Source organism: Ixodes scapularis, unplaced genomic scaffold (assembly GCF_016920785.2).
Source record: "Ixodes scapularis isolate PalLabHiFi unplaced genomic scaffold, ASM1692078v2 PGA_scaffold6__148_contigs__length_123643588, whole genome shotgun sequence".
Taxonomy (NCBI): Eukaryota; Metazoa; Arthropoda; class Arachnida; order Ixodida; family Ixodidae; genus Ixodes; species Ixodes scapularis.
The window spans coordinates 55,286,015-55,312,896 of record NW_024609881.1 but is presented as its reverse complement, the minus strand read 5'-3'; the positions used below and the strand labels follow the sequence as shown (position 1 = coordinate 55,312,896).

General features: G+C 48.7%; 1 protein-coding gene across 1 annotated transcript; it reads left to right on the top strand.

Annotated features, from left to right (window-relative positions):
• The first annotated feature begins 60 nt into the window (after positions 1-60).
• Positions 61-26,882, top strand: LOC121832859 (somatostatin receptor type 2-like). Its single transcript, XM_042294467.1, has 2 exons — positions 61-1,438; positions 22,658-26,882. The coding sequence occupies exons 1-2, from the start codon at positions 356-358 to the stop codon at positions 22,913-22,915; spliced, it is 1,341 nt and encodes a 446-aa protein (XP_042150401.1). The 5' UTR covers positions 61-355; the 3' UTR covers positions 22,916-26,882.

Here is a 26,882-nt window from a genome sequence, read left to right as displayed (position 1 = left end):
GCTTTTTTGTCGAAAGCCTCCGCGAGTGCGCGGAGCGACCGAAAATGGCGCCGCGGCGCACCGGTGCGCGGGAACCCCAGTGCGTCGCCGTCGTCTCGAGCCTCGGACGCGGAGCCCTGGCGGCGGCTCGGAGTCCGGACCGCCGGTGAGAGAGCCCAGTGCCGACCACGACCAGCACGACGACGCCGCCGGACACCGGGGCAGCGTCGGCCCGGCCGGTTCGGTCGCCCCGTCCCGTCGGCCAGCGTCCGGACCGCGGACCGAACCGCGGCTCGAGCCCGCGGCGGGAACAACGAGCGCCGGCAGCCATGGCTGCCGCCACGACGCGATCGATCCCTCGGGCGTGGCCCGCGCCATGACCAACGAGACCCTGTGCCAGGCGGCCAACGCCAGCGGCGCCGCGGCGCCGCTGGCCGTCTTGCTGTCCCCGACCAACTGCAGCAAGCCCGACAACGGCGACCAGCCCTTCTTCACCAGTCACCCCGAGTTTGTGGTGGAGTTCTCGAAGCTCCTGTACGGCCTGGTGTGCCTGGTGGGCCTGTGCGGCAACTCGCTCGTCCTGTACGTGGTGCTCCGCTTCTCCAAGATGCAGACGGTGACCAACATGTACATCTTCAACCTAGCCCTGGCCGACGAGATGTTCCTGGTGGGACTGCCCTTCTTCATCGCCACCATGGTGTTCAAGTACTGGCCCTTCGGCGCGGCCATGTGCAAGGTGTACATGACCACCACGTCCATCAACCAGTTCACGTCCAGCCTGCTGCTGACGGTGATGTCGGCGGACCGGTACGTGGCCGTCTGCCACCCGATCTCGTCGCCGCGCTACCGGACGCCCTTCATCGCCAAGTTCGTCTGCCTGACGGCCTGGACCGTGTCCGCGCTGCTAATGGTGCCCGTCTACATGTACGCCAGCGTGGTGGACGTCGGGCCCAAGTCGTGCACCATCGTCTGGCCCGAGTCGCCGGCCATGAACGGCCAGGCGGCCTTCACGCTCTACTCGTTCACCCTGGGCTTCGCCATCCCGCTGCTGCTCATCCTGCTCTTCTACGTGCTGGTCATCCTGCGGCTCAGCCGCGTCGGGCCCCGGTCCCGGCACCGGGCCAAGCACCGCAAGGTCACCTACCTGGTGCTCACGGTCATCACCGTGTACGTGATCTGCTGGCTGCCCTACTGGGCGGGCCAGCTGTACATCAGCTGCGTGGGGCCGTCGCAGACCACGGCCCTCACGGTCACCGTCTTCCTGCTCAGCCAGCTGCTGTCGTACGCCAACTCGGCCGTCAATCCCATCCTGTACGCCTTCCTCAGCGACAACTTCAAGAAGTCCTTCGCCAAGGCCTTCACTTGCGCAGCCGCCGCGGCCGCCCACGGCTCGGCACGCAAGGACCTGCCACAGGAGGACAGCCTGTTTCCGAGGTCCTCCGCTGCCCCCGTCAGCAAGGTACCACCTTCATTCATCTATACCGCATTTTATGCACCATGGTTCGTACCCAGTGCAATGTCCGCATGCAAAAAGTTCTCGTACAAAGTACGCTTTGACAAAGTGCCATGCTTTCTTAGCTCACAAAGAAGCTTCTGTCGCACACGAACCATCATTAACATACTCCGTCACTCACAAAATATTCTCACCTCTCGTCGTGATGATCTGGAGAGGAAAAAGAAACATTGTGTTTTCCGCACGTGTAGAGTCCCGCCACTCTCCACATAATACGGCAATAATAATAATTATAATTATGTGGTTTATTTTTCGGAGATGGTGTCGGGTTAGCTAAGCTAGAATTAGCTCGTGTGACAAAACCTGCAGGCGCCAGCGGAAGCTGAAAGATCGATACAGCATGACCCGAGTCAAAGTGCAAGTGCAGAGACAAGGACAAAAAAAAAAAAAAAGGTAGTTATAGCATTTAATAGCGAGTGCACTTGTACCATGTTGGGTGTCAGGACTGATCAAACGCAGCAGGGGTTTGTGGGACCAGATCCAGCGTTGAAAATGAAGCAGGTCAAAAATTCTCAAACTCACGTGCACGAAAAAAAAAAAAAAAGCGCATTTATAATTTTATTGGGCAGAGGCGAAAAAGTGCATCGGTGCTTCGATCAAGCAGTATTATCCTAAAAACAAGCCATAAAAAAAAAAAAATTACGTTTTTTTTTTTTTGTTTTGTTTTTTTTATAGCCGGATTAAGAAATTTCGGCGCCCTGGGCTAAAGTTGCTGCTGAGGCCCTCATGATGATGGTGATGGTGATGATGACGCGATGATGGTTATCACAACAACGATGATTATGATATCACTGATTAACATGGTGCATTTTGGGAAGCCTAAGTTGATTTAAACTTTTTACATTTTGTACCTTCTTGAGTCACATTAATGCGCAATGTTATCACTGAAAAAGGGGAGAAATATGACAACTTCAAGAAAATTACTATGAACGGAACGCGGCAATCTAATGAATCCCGGACTCGATTTCCAGTAAGCGCTCTGGGTCAGAAGTGCCGAACTGAGCTAGACGCACAACAACGGCATTTCTGCACTCTTTTCATAAACTCTTGTATTTTTTTTTATTCGCCCGTTTCAAGGCACAAAACCCGTGAATCGCTTTATTTTGAACCTCGAACGATTTGTGCATGAAACAAAACGCACATGCTTTGAACCATCCGGTGTCCTTTGAACAGCTATACACAGTGACTAGCGGTCTTTCTTACAAAATTTAGGTGTCCGCTTTCTCAGAAATAGAAAAATATTGCGATCAATTTGAAAAGTATTGCATTTCTTTCTCGATGCACTGGTTTGGAAAGTTATCAGGTACGGCGGCAGGCCTCTTTGCCGGATTGCTTTCTACGCGGATGGCTCCTACCTCGAGGGGTTACGGAGGCCATTTGAGGCACATTTGTCAGAATTCGTGGAAGGAGGTGTAAAGCGCGAAACACATGTACGACGAAACCTTCCGATCCGACGTGCGGACTGCCGGAATGACCTTGGGGGGCGAGGGTTTTCGTAGCATCGGAGAGCGTTGAAAACCCTCGCCTACGACCGTCGTATTGCGTGGTCGGACGTCGGATCGGACAGCTTCGTCGTACATGTGTTTCGCGCTTTAGTGTTTTTGAGACACTCCTACTTTCATGGACAGCAACCGGCTCCGGTATAGTTGACTGGATATAGTCCCCGATGCTTGAGAAACGCGCTTATCGAAGGACTCCTTATTTGAGACGGTTCTCTGCGGCCATGATGGCGGATGGTTGGGTGGCCCCCTGGGCAGGCACTCACACGTAGTAGTAAGTGGGAATGGACAGAGCAGACGGGCCAGCATATCAGGCCAGGCTCCCTGATAGGTAGTCAGTGGTTATACGTTTTGATGACCCAGTTGGCAGAGTTTTCTTTCAATGTCTTAGGACAACTGGTTGCACATTTAATCAACCTCGATAGCTCTTTTCACTTCCTTCTTTCTTAAAAGTCTGCTTTTCGCTTAGACGCCCCAATAACGTGCTCGTGACCTGACATTTGGACTGCGAATTTAAAGGAAATGTGCCACCCGAAGAACGGTCTCGTCCGAACCGCCAGTTTTCGTTAGTCAAACCAAAGCACTCAGATAGAACTGGGGCCAGCGAATAAGTGATCTGGATGTCTACATTCTACTTTCCCTCTCTGGCTTAACAAAGTCGGTCATTCAGAGGCAGAAACATAAAGCCCAGTAACTAAGAATGTCCCGTTTGTTGTTTGCAGCAAAGTTTCCTCCCCCATTTTTTTTTTTTTTTTAATGAATTTTAAAGAATGCTTTTATATGCAACTTTCCCCCGAAGGCTGAAGGAATTTCTTCTGACTTGTAATAGGCGGGGACACTTCAAACTCATTGTTGTAGAAAGAACGTTATCCACGTTGCTGAAAGCTCTCCGCTTTCCTAAAAGGTTCAACATGGAAAGAATGAACACTTCGAGAAGTAAAACCATTTGGGCAGCTTTCGGCGTAAACAAGGATTTAGCTAAAAACCCATTCTCGCTCCTAAAACAAGCGTGAAAGAGTGCTCCATAAGAACAAAAGAAGTTGAAGTCTTCTTCATCTTCAATTAGGAAAAACTTCACTCAGACACCCGCACAGACAACACCCCTGTTCCCTTCGCCGGGGAGCATCGGATTCAAAGGCCTCGCTTTAAAAACACACTTTTGCACGCCAGAGGGAGACGCCATATATGATGTTCCTCTTTGATTCTCTAAAGATGGGCGGAAAACCCCAGAAGGCTGAGGGCCCCTCTGCGACTTCTTTTCTTCAAAGCTGTTTTGAAAAGAACGTGAAGAAGTAGCATGAAGGGCCGGTCGCACGTCAAATTTATGCATGGGCCTTTGTGTACACCAACTGAAAAAGAATTAGGAAAAGAAAATCGACGCGCATAGTGTTTTTCGGCTTCGCTTGCTGTGCTTTTATCTTCGTCGTGCCTCTTTCCTCGGATGTAGTGGGAATATTTTCCAAAACCATTTTGCTTTATCTTATAAAAAAAATATATATATATATATTTTTTTTTTTTTTTTTTCTGTCCAAGATAATTTTTGGTTTATTTATTTTTCAACGACTCAGGGCATGGTGCTCCCCGATGATTGGGGCCCCTGGGCTGCAGCCCCCTTAGCCCGTAGCTTAAACGGCCCTGCTCTCTCTCTCTTTCTCTCTCTGTCTCTCTCTCTCTCTCACACACACACAGGTGCTGATCAGGAGAAAAATCCCGTGATTGCGAACACATTAATTTTTTTGGGTAATGATAAGAGTAGTAATTTATTAGCGGATTATCAACAGCAATAGCTAAAAAATATATATAAAAAATTAAAAATGAAACTTTGGCAGCTTAATTGTTATGATCATGGTACACAAAATTTGAGGTTGAAATTTTTTTTTTATATTTGTGGCGTTTTAGCGGGTGAGCGTTTCCCCGCTAAATTTAGAGAGGAAGTTAGGTGCGTAACCTTTTCTGCTTTACTTTTTTCAAACATCTTTTTTTATGAAATTCTAGCCAGAAATTATGCGACATTAGCCCAGTGGCAGGAGAAACAACATTGAGGGTAAAAACTCGAATATACTAATTACGTTCTTCCTAGCACGAAACCTAAGTTGGTAAGTCTTTTCGATGGGCAGGTGAGTATGTCGGACACCCGTTGAAAGTTACCTTCACGCACTCGTCCTGTGTACCGCTCTCCCGGTCTTCATTGTTTTGCGCGCTGCTTTACTCATTGCTTTGGTACACGCACAAAGATAGGCACGCAATGGTCGCCTCTTGACATGCTTCGGTTACGTGGGGGTTGTTTCACGCGATGTATCTTTAGACTCGAAGTCTAGCCGGACGCCATGTTGGTGAAGTTTCGCCCTACGTTTTTTTATACGAGAAGGCATTGTTTTCTAAATCGCTCTATTTTTTTTTTTTTTTTTTTAGGGTGCGTTAGTTACTGTAGTTGGGAACGTAAAAGAGACTCGGCCGGTACTCTACTTTTATACGTACCGGTCTTTATCTGGAGTTAAGACAATGTCGAGTGCTCGAGGAGTCAGTCGGGTCGTCAACGGACAAAAAGGGCAGACGCCGCCGGGCATCCCCGAAGAGGAAGAAATCGGAGTAAGCTTGGCTTTTAAGCATCCCAAATACGTCCCCGCTGGCCCTTACTGCGTTGAGTCCCCGACGGAGTCACTCGTCATGTCCGTGCGCAGTCTAGAACAAAATAAATAAAAAGAGACTGCGAAAAAGGAAATAGCGGAAAATCACGTACACACGAGACTGTGTGTGTGTGTGTGTGTGTGTGTGCGCGCGTGTGCGTGCGTGCGTGCGTGCGTGCGTGCGTGCGTGCGTGCGTGCGTGCGCGCGTGCGTGCGTGCGTGCGTGTGTGCGTGCGTGTGTGTGTGTGTGTGTGTGTGTGTGTGTGTGTGTGTGTGTGTTTGTCCGTTATTTTATTTTTTCCAGTCTTGGGTTTGTATGTTTTTTTTTTTATGAAGTTAATTTACCAGCTCCCCTGTTTTTTTGTTGTTGTTGTTGTTTTTTTTGTTAGCCCCCGGCAATTCCCTAATTTTGCCCGTCCGTCAGTGCATTTTCCGCTAAATTTAGCAGGGAAAGTGACTTCCCCTGACGTCACGTGATCTATACACTTAGGGCGAAATCGACGGCACGCGATTTATACGTCACCTCAGTTTACCCGCTACATGTAGCGGAAAGATTCACGTATCGCGGCCGAAACATCAATTCAGTTTCCCCGCTAAATTTAACGGGAAATTGACGTCACATGACTTATACACCAATTCAGTCTCCCGCTAAATTTAGCGGGACACTTTACGTCTTGTGACCTCGACACCGATCCAGTTTCACCGCTAAATTTAGCGGGGAAATCGAAGTCACGTGACTCGACGTCATGTCACCTATACTACCGTTCGGTTTCCCCGCTAAATTTAGCGGAAAAATATGCGTCAGGTGATACACCGATTCCCTATAATGCATTCGATACATTATAGGACTTTAAAGGTACAGGTAGATGCCAGTTGTTTTTCTTTGCGCTTTTATTGTCCGTTGCCGATTGTCAGTGTGCTAACTGCTTGAGAAAGTGGCAGATGCCGTTCGTCAACATGGCCGAACGCAGCTTACCGGAAGTGAAAGGCGTTTCCTGAAACTGCCCTATAAATGCCACACCTGAATGCAGTCAACTAGAGATGATTGAGTCGGGGGCGAACTACGGGAATCCGCTCATGCTTTCAGCTGAAGCTCAGAATGTGGAAAGTTGGCGTGGTGGCGCTGTGATCGAAGTGGCTTTAGGGTGCCTCCATCTGCCTGCTGCTTCCGCTGACAGGGTCGAGACACCAGTGGAGATAATGAAGCGCCACAATATGGCGCCTGAGGTCAGTGTTAGCTCCACATTGGGTGTCGGTCCTGTAGGGTGTGTTTGAAAAAGTCGTGGTGCAAAAACGTTGTGTTTAGGTAAAGTTTTGGAAATATAGGCGCAATATATTTACTATCATCGCAGATCTAGTGTCTCAACTATGAAAACTAATTTATCACTTCCTGCTCTTTCATTACGCCGAAAAATATCTCGTTTGTGTCTTTTTTATAAAATTTATCATTCCAATACTTCGCTAAAAAACAAACTAATGTTAAATCCTGTTTTCATCTCGCCGCGCGTAGATCATCAATTTAAAGTCGGAATTCCTCATTGCATAACCTCAGCCTATTATAACTCTTTTATTCCAAGGACATCTTCAGAGTGGAATCGCCTTCCCGCGCAATTAGTAAACATACCATCCTTTGACTCGTTTCAAAGTGCGTTGACTACTTACCTATGTTAATATTTCTCTTTGTTTGTTTGCCTTGTTTTATACATTTCTTAATTTGTTTACACATTTTTTTTTTTACATTTTTCGTGCTTGGCTTTTAGTGTTTGTATATTGTTTGCGTTCCAAATTTGTCTTGTACCACTCCCCTCTGTAATGCCCCAGGGCCTTGAGGGTACGTAAATAAATAAATAAATAAATAAATAAATAAATATGACGCCGGTGAGAGCATTCCAAAGTTCGCCACAAAATGGCGGGTGTCTCCACCTTGTCAACGGAGCGGCCGGCAACTGGAGGCACCCTAAAGTGGCTTGGTTCGCCTGGATTCTCGTCGTAGCAAAGTGCTCGAGTTGGCGATGGTGGGAGAGGACTTGGCCCCTTCTTGACTTAAATTTCGGTGCGAGGAATTTAATGTTGGCCACCCTGACAACCTCGCGTTGTTGCGGCACATAAGGTTACAACGTTCAGGGTACATATCTGGTGCATTAGACCTTTCGACGCAACGAGTATAATTAAAAATCTGCGTCCCGAACAAAGGATTGATGAAACGTATTGAACGCAGAATGTGCTTTATCGGCCGATTTCTACGAAAAATGCTTTTGGTTCCACCACAACGCTCGACCGTTACTCAAGCGTTACGCTGGATCGATACAAAGCTCAAGGTCATGTGGGTAATATAGTTTTTGAGGGGCTATATCTTTTTTATGGTCTCGACGTCAGAGGTTACGTCAAAACGCGACGTCACGAGGACGTGACGTTACGATCACGCCACGACGACGTTGAGGGACTCCCAAGATGTCGTCGGGACGTCGCGTCGCGTCGAGGACGACGCCGTTATGCGACAACAAGTCGCCGTTGTAACGTGGTCGTGATGTCGCGCCGCGTCGAGGACGACGTCGACGCTCCACGCAGTCAAACGTCGCTATGACGTCACGTTAACGTCGTACTGACGTCGCGTGACGTCGACGCGCCGTCACGATGAAGTTTTGACGTCGTGAAGTTGTCGGGACGTCGTCGTGACGTCGAGTTGTATCATGTCAACAACAACGTCGACGACCTGACGCCAAGCGTCTTTATGACGTCGCATTGACAAGGACGGCGTCGTCTTGACGTCGTCGACGTCAACGTTGACAACGACGTCGTAACGCCATATGACGTCAGGACGCAGTGTCCTCTAACGCTTTGTCGACGATGACGTTGACGTCAAGGTATCGTCGTGATGTTGCATGGCGTTGAGACGACACGTCAGGTCGCGGTGACGTTAGGTATTCACGTGACGCCTGACGTCTAGGTTGTATAAAAATATATCCCGGGGCTGTAATGTTTTCATGACCCTGACCTGTGTGCCGGTCAAGCGTAACGTTTAAACGCAACGATTTAAAAAAAAAAAAGACGTCTGACAAAATACGATTTGTGTTAAAATTATCTTTGTTTATGCAAATCCAAGCCACTTGGCTCGTAGCGCCCTCTAATAAGTTTTCCACGTACGAAGCTTCAGAAATAGCACGCCGGTGCTATTTCTGAAGCCATTAAAGAGCCCTTTCTAGTTCACTCTAACATAAATACTTTTTTTTTTACTTTTTGCAACAATCGTTGCGAGTCTTGGAAAAACAAATTGGCCGCGACCTTGATGCCGCATTTTGAACCAATCGCTTAAAATTTGTTTAGAAGCCATTAAATAGTCTTGTCGAAGGGTCGTGGAAGCAGAATATATTGTTTATTGAAGTCAAATTTGGGCGAATTTACGTGCCGAGCCCCAACGAAGGGCATCTACACACGCCTCAGCGTCATAGGGTTACCAACTATTGAGTGAAGGAAGTCGGGAAAAAAGGGGGGGGGGGGGGGGGGGTAAACCTTGCTATAACGTTGCGTAGGGTGTCACAAAATGATGATGACAGTAACATGGTTGTTGATTCTTTCCTTCGGGAGGATACGGCATCTGTCAGCGCTAGTGGAAGACACATACCGAGAATCGGCATGGGATTGCCATGGCTTGCATGCTATAAGGCGGCTAACGGCTACAGCCCCCCGCAGTCAGCCAGCCAGCGCTCAAGCCGTCGCGATTATACTTTATCTCTGTTTCAGTTCACTGCCTCGCCGACGTCGTTCTCTGTCGAGCTTTTTGACCTTTTCGGAGCTTTTCGAAGCGCGACTCGTGTAAAGTATTTCAACTAGGCCCTGATTTCACCAGTCCGGGACATAACGCTGTCCCGACCGGGACGAGTCGCGGGATTCGGGACTCTGTGCGAAAATTATACGGACGGTCCCGCAAAATCCGGGACGGCCGGGACAGCGAAAGACCGAGGATAAGTTTCGGCCACGCCGGGAATCTTCTGACGCGTAAGCGAATACTGCTTATGAATTGACGTCACGGTGACGTGTCACGGTGTTACGTGACGTCCCTTGAGAGTCTCGCGTCATGTGGGGCTCTGTGTTGCGTAATGTCACGTTCCGTGGCGTTGCGTTATGTCATTTTTGCGTGAAGCTATCTTACATGGCGTCATGTTCCGGGACGTCATGTTGTGCCGACATGGCCCGCTCACGGCTGCACAAATTTCTGGACGCAAGAGCTTTCCTTATGTAAAAATTCATGCTTTAATATTTGAAAAAAGTTGGGTTAGCTATTTGGTTGAGGTTAGGTCCAAAGCGTCAGTTTGTGCCCCTGACGCTTTGGAAATCGAAAGCTCTTGTCAAAAGTGTTTTTTTTTTTTTTTTTGTGTGTGTGAACTTGGCTGAATTGAAAAAAAGAAAATGAGAAGTTGCTCTTCTTTTAGTGAAAGAACAGCAGTCGTAAGTAAATCGATATATTGAACGGCAAGTTGTTTCGATTTTTTTTTTATTTGGGGGGGGGGGGGGGGGGGCGCAAAGAAAAGGTGATCATCACGTGGGGCTCATTGGCGGGACAGGTCGACCACGTGTGCTTGACAAGGCCACTACATTTGCTGCGCTTCGAGCTCAAGGCTGCTTTACAGGTTTATTTATTTATTCGGATACCGCTACATCGTCCAGAGGGCATTACTGTAAAGAACGGGTAACATGGAGCCAGTACAAATTATACACATAAACACGAACAATATGCACATAAAAAGATAAGAGCGAAGTGTTTATTGCAGTACAGCTAATGAGTGTGTTGTAAAAATGAAAAGAACATGGTTGAATTTACATTTTCACGGTCTAGTCTATTTCGTTCGCGAATGGTTAAAGGGAAACAAGAGTGGGTAAAAATATCGGCAGTTCAACTCTCGCACTTTTCTTTCATGATTGTTGCGTTGCGAAATGAACTACGGGCTCTTTCATAGATGTATTGTTTCTTAATGCTGGTTTGATCGTTATAAATGGCATAAAGACATTTTGAACGCAAGTAGGAGGGATGATCAGACAAGTTTGCAACTCGGATATAAAGAAAACTACCAGGGCTTAGAAAGTTTCTTATGCAGCATAACCCCTCTCACACTAATGCACTTCTCCTGTCTCTCTAAAAAACGGCTAACGCCTTAAAAAAAGAAGATACATTTTTTGTTACGTTATTGTTTTGTGGAAGTTGGCAGTTCGTTAAAGTCATCGAGCCTTGTTCCGTTGGTGTTTCTTCAGATTCGGGTATCAAAAAGTCACTAAAGGCCAGATCGGGACTGTAGAGTGAGCGGTCAAGCTTTTCGAAAGCACACTCTCGAATGGCAGCTTGGGTAACACGAGACTCGTGGACGAGGGCGTTGTCGTCCAGAAGGAGGATCGTGACGAATCCTCGTCGTGTTTCCACGATGGCCTTACTCAGTTTTGCGGAGAACGTTTTTTGTGTTCTTTTTTTCGGGAAAGGGGGGGGGGGGGGGGGGGGGGGGGGGGGGAGTCCGAACACTTTTACGTTTACTGCACAAGCTGTTGTTTTGTTTCCGAGTCCCACTGGTAAAGCCACGTCTCATCCCCAGTCACAAGGCGGGTGTGAACACCTTCATGGGTCGGTTTCTTAGGTACTCAAAAGCACCCCCGATGAATGCAAAATGTGGTGTCGATCTTGCGCATAGAGAGGTTCCGTGGCAGCCATCGAGACCTTCGACATACCCAAAAGCCAAAACGTCATGGAAAATTCTGAGAGCACTTCCACACGAAATGTTCAATTCTGCGGCAACTTCGGACACCTTAATTCGGCGCTTCTTCGTGATGAGGCTCTCGGTTCGGACTGAATGATCCAAAAATCGATCGAAGTGCTGTGCCGCCCTGAGCTTGGGTCGCCTTGGACATCCGCACGGCCGCAGAACCAAGGAGTTACTGTAGCACACGAAGGTCATTCACCGCTATACACATTCGCCACTGTGTGGATTTCTTTGGCAAAACTCCCTTCTTTGCACGAAGTCTTTGTCACGCTCCGGTACGTTTGAAATCGCGAAAGGACGCCATGCTTAGCTGACTGACGCTGACCAAGGGAGCAACCGGAAGGCTTGCTACTGCGACCACGTTTGGCTAGAAAGATGAACTAGCAAAAGCTTATATAGAGAGATCGCTGTCAGGTTTTGGTTACAGCCGAGTTGCAGAATTTTCTCGAAGGACGCCATGTTTAACTGACTGATGCTTACCAAGGGAGCAACCGAAAGGCTTGATACTGCGACCGCACTTGGCTAGAGAGATGAGCTAACCAAAGGTCACATAGAGAGATCACTGTCAGGCTAACAGCCGAGTTGCAAAATTTTCTGGAAGGACGCCATGTTTAACTGACTGATGCTGACCAATGGATCAACCGGAAGGCTTGCTACTGCGACCACGCTTGGCTAGATAGATGAGCTAACCAAAGGTTATATAAAGAGATCAATGTCAGGCTTTTGGCAGCCAAGTTGCAAAATGTTCCGATCGCCTCTCGTGTGCGCCGTGAAACTGAGGGAGAGGAGGAGACCGCTCCCTTACCCAAGAAGGAAAAAAACGAGCTTTTTTTATCGCTTTTGTGTCCATCCCCACCAATCTTCCGGACGCCTTTTAGACCTTTCGGCTGAGTCCTTGTACTGCTCGCCGGTTGCCACACCTTGCGTTGTCCCAGACGTTAGGAATCCGAGGGCTTTTGCCAGCGATGGATCGCGGCGTAGGGCCCCGCCAGGGCTGCTATACCGCTGTCTTGCTCTGGCCACCTGTCCACTGGGTGCTTTTGGGTGCAGGCTTGGACATGACAGCACAACGTGCTCGATGGTTTCGGGCGGCATTATGTTGATTCCACTTGCTGATCGAGGCACTCTCGGTACACCAACGTTCTCAGACCTCCAGCACGTGCTTCAAAGAGCAGGCGGCTGCCCAGGTTATTGTCATACAAAGTGTTCTCCGTCGTTATTTCATATTTCCAGAAGGTGAGCAGGTTCAGGATTGACTTCGACCTGACCGCTTCTGCCCATTGCAAGGCCTCCTCCTCCTCCTCGCGCACTCTCTTCCGCACCTGCATTTCCCACTTCTGCTCTGTAGTGGCAGCCACGGGCACAGCGTGGAAGCCATATTTCTTTTCCAGCTGGTACAGTCGCTTCTTCCACTCGGTCTGCACTCCTGTCTGAGATATATACGCAAACAGTCTCTTGGCCCACAGATTTCGGTTCATGAGTCGCAGCCGCCCGTCATATCCGATCTTACTGCTTGCTTCTCTGGCTTCGAACAATGACCGTCCAAAATGTGTTGGACAGCCTCGTTTGCGGCCATTCCGCGGCACCCTGCGGCTTGCCTCCCAACATCTCTCTGACGTCGCTCCAGCGCGTTCCGGATGTCCCCAGGAATGCACACAACAGCGTTGCCGAAGCTCGGTCCAGGTACCATGGCTGGTTTCCAAAGTTCTCTTGCAACGAGGAACTGATGGAAGCTTCCATAGGTTTTCCTTCCGAAGGACATTGGTCTTTCGCATGGCTGCCTTTTGGAGGTGCAGATGGTGTTCAGCTAGGTACTCTGGCTTATTTGTAAGTATAATACCCAGGTACTTGTAGGTACCTTGCCAGGGGACTCGCTCACCCTTGAGCATACAGTCGCCCAGATTCGGCTCTTAAGGCCCGGCCAGTTGCACGATCGCAGACTTCTTGCTGTTAAGGGACGGCCACGCGCGTGGGCCTCCTCTGCACAGACGGATTAAAGCTGCTGTAACGCCTCTACAGTCTCCACTATCGGAAGGATACCCGCAAAGGCGATAGAACACGCGGGCGCCATCCATCGGGTCACCTTAAAACACTTTGGAACTCTGCGCATTTTCTAATATTACTGCAGAATTACATTTCTTACTCAAGCAAGCTCTGATACGATTTTGAAAAAGTGAAGCGTGGCACCGCAAGCCACTTTCGAAGAGAGTTGGCCGGCTGGCAAACACCTGCGCCGCGAACTCCGCCGACCATGCTACGCGGCCCAGAATTTTTATATGCGCCGGGTAAGTTAATTTGCTTATTCCACGTCATATCGAAACTTATAATGACACCGATAAATCTATGTAGGCGGAGAGCAACTGAGGGGGCGGGGGAAATGAGAGTGCCGTGCTCTGATTAGGAGGATACTGGATAGACGCATGGTGGCAGATTGAGGGTTCGTGGGAAGCTCTTTCCACTTTAGCAGAGCGAACGCGGGAATCTCTTCATGTCCAGCGTTCGCTTTGGGAGGAGCTTTTCCTGAACTCTCTCCAATCGAACAACAACATCGTCTGCTTCTCGGTCACCGTTTCCTCCTCAGCTTCGTAGGTCGAAACTTGTTGGGCGGTCCCGTCAACTGACGTCCGTAGAACGAAGATTTGAATCTGTTTTGCGGTAACCGGATTTATTTAATAACGTTAGGCCACGACGTGGTAATCTACAGGGAGACGAAAACAAGATCGAATGAAGCAATCATTCATTAATTCAATAACATTACAGGCCTTCGATACACTAATGAGAAACATAGACTCGCTCTTCTTGAAGGAGTGCCTACGTCGTCAGGGGAAGTGATTTCGTGGTATACTACAGTGTTCGCAACTTTATAAGGGCGCGGCGCCACCTACCGGAATAGACGCGGGAAAGAGAAGCGGGGAGCTTCCGGCCATCCAAGTGTGCAACAAGAAGTCGTGCGGCCCGACGGCTGAAATGTGAAATGGAGGAAAGGGAATTAGATGTAGACCGTTGGAAGTTGCGATTACGCGGTCGTCTGCTAAAATGCGTCGTTAGAGGAAATTGAGTTAGGGAGGCCGTTGATGAACCGTTTAAAAGGGAAGTGCGGTGTGGGACACAATATGAAGGGGAACAGGCCGATCATCTTTGTATGTGTTATTTCCTGCGTTAGGTTCACCGCTTTAGTAATTTCAACGGACCGCTGCAGAGAGAGGCAGACAGACAGACAGACAGAGAATTGAGGTGACACGTGGTGCCATCTGTTGAGAGCCACGGCGACACCGTTACCAAAAGGTTGTGGTATACTACTGAATAGTGAACGTGCTTGCACCCGTCTGCGTTTCGGCCCGTCGTTGAAATTTCCGGGAGGTTTTCATTTATTTACGGAGACGGACTCCACGTACTGCGATACAAGTTTGATGAAAATGTGCGGCCCTTTAGGTCATCCATTGTACAGCGGTCGGAATCCAGGCGCTCTCTTTGTGACGTGGAAGAGGAATACTTGTAATGCTATATATGGCTTAGAGCAGTGCACAGCAGGCGCCTCGGATGCATGGATGGATGGATACGGCTGAACCCTTTCCATCGGGTGGCTGCTTGCGCCATCTACCCACAACTTTTACAGAACTGTTGTAAGCTGGGCGAGTTGATGCGGGTCAAAGACATCGTAGTTAAAATGGTGGTGTTCCCTGTATGACACGCTCTGGCACCGCATGACTTTCGTTGCGTTTTCTTCTTCCTTTTGTGCATGGATTCGGTTGCGAGTCAGTGCTTGTGTGTCGTGCATGTTCCTTCTCTCTGTTGTTGTCTTTTTGTGCTCTTGTTCTGTTGCTATGCCGCAGCTTTTAATTTCAACAATTAACTGAACCCTCCTTTAAAAAGAATACCCGGCAAGGTTTAAGCCTTATAACAATATATTTAAAAAGCTGAAATTAGTGAGCATGGTGAAGAATTCCATATCGATGCTAAATACGATCATTAATTTCAAATTCTTCACAACCGAAATTTGCGATCCGAGTGGCAGTGCAGTGCCTCTTTGCAATCTGGTGCGCGCACGTTCTACCCTACAAAATAAAAAATAAAATAAAAAAGCGATGGGTTGTTAGTCAGCGCGGCTGGTGGCCAAGAAGGGCAACTTTGGAAAGGCCACGCCTCGAAACGATTGGACACGAATGCTGTGTCGGCAGGACACTCGAATGTTCAAGCTCGGGTCCAATGATTGCGACAGCTGGCAACATCTCAGAGTTTCGAAAATTCCACATAAGATGGCGCTACCTGCCCAACCAAATTTCACTGATCAGTCGGTATGGAAATGGCAACCGTCCGTACTAGCTGATACTAGCTTTTAACACCGAATGTGTTTTATCAGCCTAGTTCCATGGAGTTTTGTAACGGCCGGCTGTGACGGCACCGAAAAGCGTTACGACCTTAGGGAACCATATCAAAAGACTTCAGTCCCCCGGCAGGATTCACAGCCTTGAGATTGTGAGCCAAGTCGTGGCCTCCTATAGATTTTTCGCGCGCTCTGTTCTGGCCTGTTCAGACGCTCGGCTGCCCAGTAGAAAAAGCGAGCCGAGCCAGTTCTCTAGCTCTCCGTATGCAGCGCTTACCCTTACAAAAATGATCAATCAGTTTCAATTGACTTTCTATTGTGTTCCTGTAGAGTCAATTGAAACTCGATATAAACTCAATGTCTAATGAGTTTGACCATTAGAAACTCAATTTTGATTCTATTGAATTTACTCATTAGGAATGCAATTGAGACTGATCATAAGAAACTCAATATCGATTCTATTGACTTTACTCACTAGGAATGCAATTGAGTTCGATCATTAGAAACTCAACATCAATTCTATTGAATTTACTCAATAGGAATGCGATTGAGTTTGGTCATAAGAAACTCAATTTCGATTCGATTGAATTAACGCAATAGGAATGCAATTGAGACTGATCATAAGAAACTCAATATCGATTCTATTGACTTTACTCACTAGGAATGCAATTGAGTTCGATCATTAGAAACTCAACATCAATTCTATTGAATTTACTCAATAGGAATGCGATTGAGTTTGGTCATAAGAAACTCAATTTCGATTCGATTGAATTAACGCAATAGGAATGCAATTGAGACTGATCATAAGAAACTCAATATCGATTCTATTGACTTTACTCACTAGGAATGCAATTGAGTTTGATCATTAGAAACTCCATATAAATTCTATTGAATTTACTCGTTAGGAATGCAATTGAGTTTGGTCATAAGAAAGTCAATATCGATTCTATTGAATTTACTCATTAGGAATGCAATTGAGTTTGGTCGTTTGTGGATTACTGCACCCGTGTGCACCGAACGATTATTGCTTGTACCAATGTTTTTCTATTAAGGGATAGAGTCCAATGACGTCGAAACACTGTTTATCATCTATGAGACTTTCAAGGAGGAAATAGGAAACTGGGAACCTTAGTAGATGCTGAGGTGGTCACCGGCCAAATGATTACCTTTCTTATGTAGGGTATATAAGGCGGTAGTCAAGGGAGTACGATTAGTGGGTTGTGAGTGCTTAGTTACAATGTTTGTGTTTGTTTCCTCTATGTGCTTTGTTTCTCTTCATGTTGCATGCTTTAAAGAATTGTGAAAAAAATTCTCAACCAGAGCAATTTTTTTTTAAATGCAGTTGCAATAAATTCTATTGAAGGACGTTGCAATAATTCAATTGAAAGTCAATTGCAATATTTTTATTAAAACTTAATAGCAAAAGTTCTATTGAAACACTATTGCCAAAATTCAATTGAAATGCAACTGCTAAAAATTCAATTAAGACTCATTGGCCAATAGTCTGGGACGGATCAATAGCGACTCAATAGAAAAAGTCAATTAAGTTTCAATTGAGACTGAATGAGGTCTATTGAGTGAGTCCTTTACACTTTCAATTGAAAGTCAGTTCATTTTTTTGTAAGGGTATAACCAAACCAGAAACAGAAACAGAATCGCCTCAAAGTACGCTGTCAAATCTGAGCCCGCGGCATGAAGCCTGCATTTGCATTGTTATCATCTTTCTGAATAGAGAGGTAACTCTATCTCTTTCGATTCGTACTTTTTATTCGCTGCTCCAGTCTTCGCGCTGCTTCGCTGAATGATACCTCAGAATGCAAGATTGAGTGCGGATCTATATTTGTCGCGTGCGGATGCTGTCTGGGCCGGCGGGACAGGCTAGAAATATATCTGTCGTCACGCATGAGAACAGCTTCCCTAACTTCACTCACGTGCGCGGACATTTGTTCTACTCCTTTCGCACTTTGAAAAGACGAACCTTCAGATTTCGATCAACTTCTTCCTCGCCAAAGGTCTGTGTTGCGGCGAGAGACGGGGATCACATTTCGAGCTAATACTAAGAAGTAGACGGACGACAATGGTGGTGGTGATAAATCGTGGCTATTTCTTCGCATTGTTTGGTTTAAATAGGAGCTTTGGTTTGGTTTGGTTGCGAGCATTACTAAGCGTCCCGCTGTAACACTCTCTACCAGCACTCGAAAAATCTCGTAGGCCATGGCCAAGTGCTTCGCCGACCGAGCTATCCAGGGTCGAGGATCGGAACATGCGAAGCCCAAGTTGTTCGCGGGGCGCGCGCCCCTCGGCCTTTCTTGTCATGCTGCGCCATCTCACGGCGTGGCTCAGAAATGAAAGCGAATCTTCGCTAGGCGCTCCCGTTCAGATGCCCCTCTCTTCCTTCCTGGGAGGCCTGTTACACATTCGGTGCGTACCAGTCTCTGTCAGCATGATCGAGCTTGTATAATTTATAATTTTTATTACTTGGCGGTTCCCATAGACCAGTGGTTCTCAAATGGGGGTCCGCGGACCCATTAGGGTCCGCGAAGCCGTGCCTCATCAGTCAAGCACCGCAATAAGAGTTTTATTTATTTTATTTTTTTTTTAGATTGAGCAGAAACGTTTAAATTTTCGGGTGAGTTTTCTGGTGCGTATGTCAATGAGAGAAGTTTACTTCACGCTAGCCTTTAGTTATTTTCACTTATTAAATCATTATCCTATAGCTAACCTATGCATTTCCCTTCTCCTCAGCCCGAACGGGGTCCTCCTTCATCTCTGCCGATCCACAAGGGGTCCGCGAAGCGTCATTAGTTGAGAACCACTGCCATAGACAAACGCCGCTGTATACGCATCAACGGTGACGCCGTTCTTTGTTACGCAGATTCTGTTTAACTTTTACATGAATGGTGTTGGGCTTTTGGGCGTTGTTTATGCTGGCAGAAATGAATCGTGTGTATGTTTAGACAGCGTGAAGTACCCAGTGGACGTCCGGTATCTCCGTTGTAGATAAGAAATCTAGCCAGTGCGGCACTGGGCGGTGTTGCTGGTGAACGCGGGTGTCCCTCCCTGCGGTAAAAATAGCCGCAAGAGTGATAGCCCGAAACCGGTTGTCCTTTTTATCTCTTTTTAGCGAGGTAAGCTCGTTCGCCGCCATTTTCACTCCAAACTTCCACCACCTAGCCGCACCTCTGTAGTAAAAGATGGAGCGTCGTAGCAGTAAGCGTGTGTAAAGTGAGAAACATTCCATCCCAATAAATCCTTATTTTTTTAGACATTCTGTCTGCCAACTTTAACTACTCTCAGCTCAGTGTATGGCATATGTGCCCAACTAATGGTGGCCTTCTTGAGGCTGATGAAGGAGGAAGGATACCGCCAAACGGAGGCTATATATAAAGGCCTGTATACGTTCGAGACGTCAGTACAACACGACGCACGAATTAGAAACAACGATTGCGTAAGCGTTCATTTCGGAGTGTGGTCCAATCTCTCTCTCGGCACAGGCTTGGCCATAGTGAGGGAAAGAGGGTTCGGCTATAGCTCTGCCTTTTCCATCGATGTGGAAGATCTCTTCTACTCTATTCCGCACGAACTACTATTTCCCACTGTAAAAAAGTGCATTGAGAGTTCGGGAGAAACCGCGTTTAGGAGTTCATGTGGAACAAGTCTTGAGTCTTTCTGTGAACTGCTTGCCTTGTTCCTTGAGTCTACGGTGGTTTCATTTAGCAACGAGTTGTATGTACAAAAACGAGGGATATGTATTGGGTCCCGGGTTGCCCCGGTCTTGTGTGACATGTTTTTGGCGGAATGTGACAGAGGGATCAGCAGGGAGCTAGTGGAAACGGGGGACTTTAGAATCTTCAGGTATGTGGACGATTTCTTGGTTTTAGTGAACCGGCCCATGAGTGCAAATGAAGAGTCCATAAAACGCGTATTAGAAGTGTTCTCGAAAAATGCCAATGGGTTGACCTTCACGCATGAAGATATGAAAAATGGGCACCTCCAGTTTTTGGATTTAAATTTGAAGTTTGAGGAAAATCATGTCTGCTGGAAATATGAGCCAAGATCAAAAAGAGGTGTGCTTCCCTTCGATTCTGCTCACTCGAAGCTGGTAAAGAGAGGAGTGGCAACTTCATTGATGCTCGCAGCGCTAGAAAAATCATGTGAGCACGTTGTTGGTTCAAGCTTCCTCACCCAAGTCTGCCGCCTACAAAACGCGGGGTATCCAGAAGGAATTCTTGTGGAAATCGCCGAAAGCCTCGTGTCAAAGTTGAAAAAAAGAGAAAGTGAATCGGGGGGGAAGGCATCACGCAGAATAAACAGAAAGTGGCGGTTTTGCCGTATATTCTCAGATTGTCCCACAATCTCAAAAAGATAGCCGGACGTTTCGGCGTTCCTGTAGTGTTTACAGCACCGTCGAAGTTATCCAGATTATGTCCAAGGGTGAATAACAAGTCACGCAAGGCGGAAGCATGCACAAAAAAACATGCCATTAAATATGTAGAATGCGAAACAGCGGTGGTTTACGAGATACCAACGTCATGCGGGAGAACGTATATTGGGCAGACGGGGAAGTGCGTCAACGAGAGGCCCAGGGAGCATGACCTTTCTGGGCCCGTTTGCTCGAAGCCGGTTAACTTTAACCGCGGTTAAAAGTTAACCGCCCTTCCCTACTAGGTACCTACAAGTACCTAGCCAAGTTTGACGACGGCTGGATGAGCGATAGCTCCGTGTTTTATTATGGGGTGGTAGCTGGTGTCACCTACTGGCTGTGGCGAATATACGTGGCTTCCATGCCAGGTTCCCGAAATGGGGAGACCCAAAAAAATGCGCGCTGCCTGGTTTTCGTGACGCAGCGCGGCATACATTTGAGCTTAAGAAACAATTTTTATCGCTCGTGGTACAAATAATCGGCAAGGTAAAACTAAATTAACCCTTGTTTGGAAATTTTCTAAATATTTGTCTGTATGAAGTGAAGAAAAGCCTCGTTGAAATTTCCTTCCGTGTTCGAAAGAGGACGATGAAGTTCAGTCCTAGAAACGATGAGAAAGAAGTGAGCAGTGAAAGGCGGGCGGTACACCGGCAGCATGGTTGGCCAGCATGTAAGAACTGTATATAACACCGTCATAAACTGAAAAACCTGTAACTCGGCTCCACTGAAAATGGACCTATTAGTAAATTACCCGAACATCGAGGAGAACGCTGGAAGTGTTTCTACGATCCGCGCGCGCTGGCGTTCCACTTATAAAAGATTTGAAGTAAACAATCATAATAAATCTTTGACGAACGCGCGTGCACGGCAAAATTTGTTTTAGGCTTTTTGCTTCAGAACAGTTATTACTGCAGACGCCAGCAGGTGCAGCGCGTGTAACTACACTCGTAGCATGATTTTGTGTGCTATCAATACCCGGCCGATTTCAAGGCAATCCACTTTCCAAAGACGTTGCCATGCCGACCATTATCGCGTTCATGTAGGCTTAGGAATGGCCAGAGTCGAAAGTCTATCTAAAAAATGCGGCGAGGTCATTGCTCATGTTTTGTGTTTTAAGTGAGGTAAGGCAACGCGAAAACCTCCTGCCCCATTCATTGCTGACTAACGCGCCCGCTTCTGTAGCTACTACGACGTATTGGTTCCAAAGCGAGCGGCGCTCACTCACCGGGGCACCGCCATGTTTCCCCACCGTCCTTACTCTGCCGGTCACGTGACCCGAAATTCCCTTTCGTAGGGAAATCAGGTTAACCGCGGTTAGTTAACCAGCTTCGAGCAAACCGGCCCTGTTAGGCGGTCACCCTCGGGAAACTTGGTCGTTCATTGTGATCGGTGCCCGTGTTCTCCTGCACTCGATGAAACGCAGATTTTGGGACGATATAAAACAAGAACAGGAAGAGAAATCTTCGAGGCTTTTAAAATCAGGGTGAAGGGCGATGCATGTATCAGCACTTCCTCAGTCCTTTTATCAGATAAGGAATTGGAATTCATCTCACGAGAAGTTTGATTACAAGCAAATGGTTGCTTGGGTGTGTATATATATGTTTGTTTTTCCGAATAAAAATTCAGTTGACAGTAGCTCATCGTTTCGTCTATTCCTTCTGTTATCCTTGTTTTCTGGCGCTTCGAATCTAAGATGTACCAGCCGTCACCTGCCATTGTCGTGCGAAAGCGGCGGGACTCGATGAAATAGTTTCATGACTGCCATTAGTTTGTCTCAAGTGAAACGGATTTAGATGGCACTCAATTTTAGAGCACAGCTCTTAGGCGCCCGTTCCCGCATATAGAGACGTCGTCGTTGGCGTCGGCGTAACCGCCCCGCTAAATTTAACGGGAAATTGAATTGGTGTTGAGGTCACGTGACGTCAACTTTCCCGGTAAATCTAGCGGATAAACTGAATTTGTTCGTGGGCGTCTGACACAAACTCATGTGACGTCATGTTCCCCATTAAATTTGGCGGGGAAACTGACTTCGTTTTAAGGCCACGTGGCGTCAATTTTCCTGCTAAATTTAGTGGGGAAACTGGGAGGAGAAAGAGGGGAGGGTAGGAGGGGCATCACCGCTCCTCCCCGTCCCCTCTCCCCACGGATCGCATATCACCTCGCGTTGACCACCATGCAAAAGTTGGCCTTCTTTTCACTCGAAATACAGCATTCCTTAAATCTTTTTTCCCGGCGACATCTGTGGACTGGAACGGCCTGCCCGAAGCCATTGTCTCTGCTCAAGACATCGATTTGTTCCGCCAAATGTTAACCTCGCTAATATTAACCCACTCCCTTATGTAATACCCTGACTCAGGGTTCTTAAGGTATTTAAATGAATAAATAAATACCCTCCTCTCCGTACCCTCCCCTCCTCCTCCTCCTCAAGAGGTGCGCTCTAATTTCGCATTACAGAGATTCGTAAACGTCTTTCATTTTTTTCAAAGGGTTTCACTTTACCGTCGCTTTGTCATGTCACTGAGTCATCGTCTCGGTTCCCAATGCGCAGGGCACCGACGAGGACGAGGGCAGCCGACGCTCGTCTGACTGCAGCGGTCGCAAGCGACGTCGCCGCAAGCGCCGCCTCTTGGCCGCGGGCGCCTGTTGCAGCGAGCGCCCCACCAGCACGACCACGACCACGCCGGGCAGCACGGTCGCGCAAATGCTCAACGAGCCGACCGGAGGCCCCGTCGTGCAGCAGGAGGGCGACGGGGAGCACCTCCTGCTGGGACCCCTGCTGGACGTCGGGGGTCCCTCCCAGCAGTGACGGCCCGGGCCCTCTGCAAACATTGTCCAGGACCCCCATCCTGGTGTGGCGACCGGAACGCGTCTCTCCGATTGGTGTGTTCGCCCGATACGCGGCTCGCACCCGGCCTCATCCGATACCCCGTAAAGACGACAAGGCCGGCGCGGTACTTCGAAGACGCTGAGGCTTGACGAAGCGGCAGACGCGTGCATCCTGGCGTCGCCGTCTGCTAGCATCGCACTCCTCGTGAGACTCTGCAAGACGTGCTGATGGCGACGCGGACGCGAGTTGGGCGATGAGGATAGACGAGGAAAGGCCTTGTCTTCTTGGTGGTTTGGGTTCACACCGCGTCTTTGTTACTGAAGAATGGCCTCGTTGCCGGGCAATGCCGGTGTCCGACGCGATCCTGGCGGTGGAACAGCAGGTGAAGATGGACGCGCCAGACGCCCGTTCTCCTGGGGCTCGCTCTGAACGGCTATACTCGTGTTCATCCACGAACCTTAGTTAAAGGAGTCCGGCTTCCTGCGGAGCATTACGGATTTACTCCTTTAATCCTAGTGAATTACGATATTTGTGGGAGAATTTTAGATTAGCTTGCCGTTATTTTATCGAGACGTACACTGTTCAAACGCCAAAAGCTAAGTCTATTCCTGCGACAACCAAGTCTTAACTGTAAGAACTACTTCGTGCGGTGCAAGAATAATGCTTAAAGCTTACTTTTTTCTTTTTTTTTTTTACTTTTTTTAAATGACGACGAGTATAGTAATCGGACGCGCTCCAGGAGTTACCGGTTGTAACCAGGGATGTCCCGAACCTGCCGAGGTGGGGGTTCGACTGCGTTACACATTTGCGAACTTTTTAACGCCATGCGCCAACATTCAAAATGAACTATCGCGGCCTGGCGGGGGAAACGTACAAATGTTTGTCGGGTACGTTGTTTCGCATTCACAAACTGACGAAATCATTAATGAATGTTTATTTTCATGTTGTGCAAACATTGGTGATTGTATAGGTATTTATTCTCTCAATTTTTGAAAGAAACCACCGTATGCAACATTTTGTTTTAAAAGCTTGAATATTTCTGCCGAGTTTTGACAGAAGGTCGAACGTTCGCCGACGCAGTCGGGCAACACTCTTCGCGAGTCGAACTTCGGCAAGTTTTGACAACAGGTACAGGGTTCGCCAACGTAGTCGAATCCCGAAATTCGACCAAGTTCGCCACATCCCTGGTTGTGACGCTGCGACGTCCGCGCATTCCCCTCTTCTACGCTTCAGCAACCGACCGCAAGGATCGCGACAACCCGTCGCATTACGCGGCGGCTTTTGGGGCGTAGTTTGTGGCCATGTTGGAGACACTCGGGTTCATCCAGGACTAGACGCGTTCCAGCCACCATAGTCCCCGAAGGTACGACGGTCGGCCGACTTTGTCCGCAGTGGCCGACGGAAAGAAGGAAAGGCGGCTCGTTGGCAACCCTGTCGAGTTACGATTCCCTTCGGTGTGGGGACTGTTGCGGTGCAGATTCTTTCCCTTTACTGGCAGGAATACTCGCCGTCTGCATTTACTTTCTACTGTAGCTTAGTTTTAGATGTTACTGCCACAACCGCAGTCACCTGTCCAGAACTAAACCTACCTCTTGTTTCGGGCGAGAACCTTTGGTGCTAGAAGGTGCGTAAGTGGGGCTTGGGATAGGTCTTGCAGTCCGAGACTCGGCATCGCTGGGACAACCAAGGCCGGAACTCAGGCAACGAGTTGGACACGACCAGGAGGGTGGTCCTGTCATAACCGTATAGTGCTGTCGCGAATTCCCAGGCCAGACCTGTGACCGCTCTGGTCTACACCCGAATCTAGATGTTAGCTTTTGGGTACCATCATTGTAGCGCTAGCTCCTTCAGTGTTGCCTTTAGTGATGCCTGTCGCGCCGCTGATTGGTAGCACTCAAGGGTAACTGTAACGATTGGCAACTGTGTAACTGCACCAGTCGGCTACGCTGGCACGTACCCGCGCCGGTTGGTAACCCCGAAGAGTACCTGCACCACTTGGCAACGCTAAAGCGTAACTGCGCCAGTTGGCAACGGTGAAGCGCAACTAGGCAACGCGGAAGCGTAACTCCGCCTGTTTGTAACGCTGGGAGGAATCTGCAGTGGTGCGCTTCAGTGCTGCCAACCGGCACGACAGACGACACCGAGCTTACTCGACGCGAGAAACACTCGAACTGCGACTGCCAAGCCCGACTGATCTATGACCAAAATGGCGTCCAGCGAATCCAGCTCCTCGTTGTAGCTCCTATCGCGGAGTCACGACAATCATCCCTCGATACAGTTATACAAGTAACGACAACCAACCCAAAGGACGAACTAGAATTTCACCCGGACAAAATGGCGTCTTTCTGATCGTTCTACTCCTGTCCGCCGCCATTCTCTGCCCAAAAAACCCCCACGCTGCCCGCCGCTTCGAGGAAAGTCGCCACCTGGAAGCGCGAACAACGTCTTTATAAACATATTTACTCCCTTTCACATTTAGGCCCGACCACAATCGGCGCTTCGATCTGATGGAGCCAATCACACAATGCCCACAGCCGTACCGAAGGGCATCGTCATGGCGGATCTCCTTTCTGCGTTCCTTATCACCGGCTAAATCGATCAGGCACAGTAAATGCGACGTGATTCAGCACTTTTTTTTTTTGTCTGTGCGTGATTGGTTAAGCGTCGCGACGATGTGTTTTTGGTGTTGCTTGGTTGTCTTCATCGGGATGTTGCCGATGGCCGCGGTCGGGTCACCCATCGTGGTCCGCGGTGAGGCGTTTTACACCGACACCACGCGGAGATGATGCCGAAACATTTTGAAACTCGCGGTACGTTTTTGTTCGATGGTCACTCGACAAAAAGCGGGAGACGCGAAAGCGTTACGCGGCCGCCAAATCCCCGCTACATCCATCGGCACGAACCCGTTCCCATCCGCGAAAAGCGTTACGACCGGAGGCCGGCCACATGACGCCCTGTCACGTGAACGCCGTGTCATCCTCCATCGCCGCAACAGGGTATCACTTCTCTCCTATGGACTGCCGGAAGCGATCGCGTGACCATAGCAACGTTGGCCAATGCAAGTCGCGCTGCTGGTGATCGCTGGCGGCTTGAGAAGCACAGGGCGTGGTCTTGTCGTGGTCGCGCCTTGTGATTGGTACCTTTGGCGTTGTTAACGTCGAATGCCGCAATATGATTGGCTGCGGGAACTCGCCCCCCGCTCTGCGTTTCTGAAGCTGCTGGCGACGCTCGTCTCGGCACACACACGATTGCACAATTACTGACCAGACCTTGTCGCGTACGGCCGAAGTGCTGCCGCGGATGTTCTGCCACTCTCCGTGCCAACATAGAACCGCCATCCACACGCGTCGCTCCCAGAGGACGCTAAAGCGTTTACGTGTCGGTCGTCTGTAACCCCTGCCTGCCGACTGAAGTCGAACTTCGTCGAATTTTGCCAAAGGTTCGAAGGTTCGGCGGACCGGTCGAACCTCAAGATGGACAAAAGGGTTAAAAATTGGCGGCATCGCTAAAGTAGACGAGGGAGTAGATCGTTCCAACGACTCGTATCGTACCGTCATCGGGTGTCGTCATTGGAGCTACAGGTACTACTTTATACACGAAAACTCTCCGATGGAGTGTCGGTGTACCAATCGCAGGGTTGCCAGGTCGTCGCCACACGGGTGTGTTGGTTCTGTGGGCAGAGTTGGCCGACCTGTCCTCGTCGACCGGGCCCTCGGCCGTCGGTGCCATTCCAGGGCTCGGACCGGCAGCAGACATTCCGACAATGACCACCGCAGAGCGCGTGCATTTACCTCCTCCCCCGACAACCGGTGCCAACCCCCGGGGGGCAGTGCCCGTTTTCAGCCTGTTTGACCACCCGCGTGTGGTGAACAAATTTGTCCCGGCATTTGACACGAAGGTTTTTTGGCGACTGAATAAAAGTTATACGTCCAGAATCGCGTGTTGA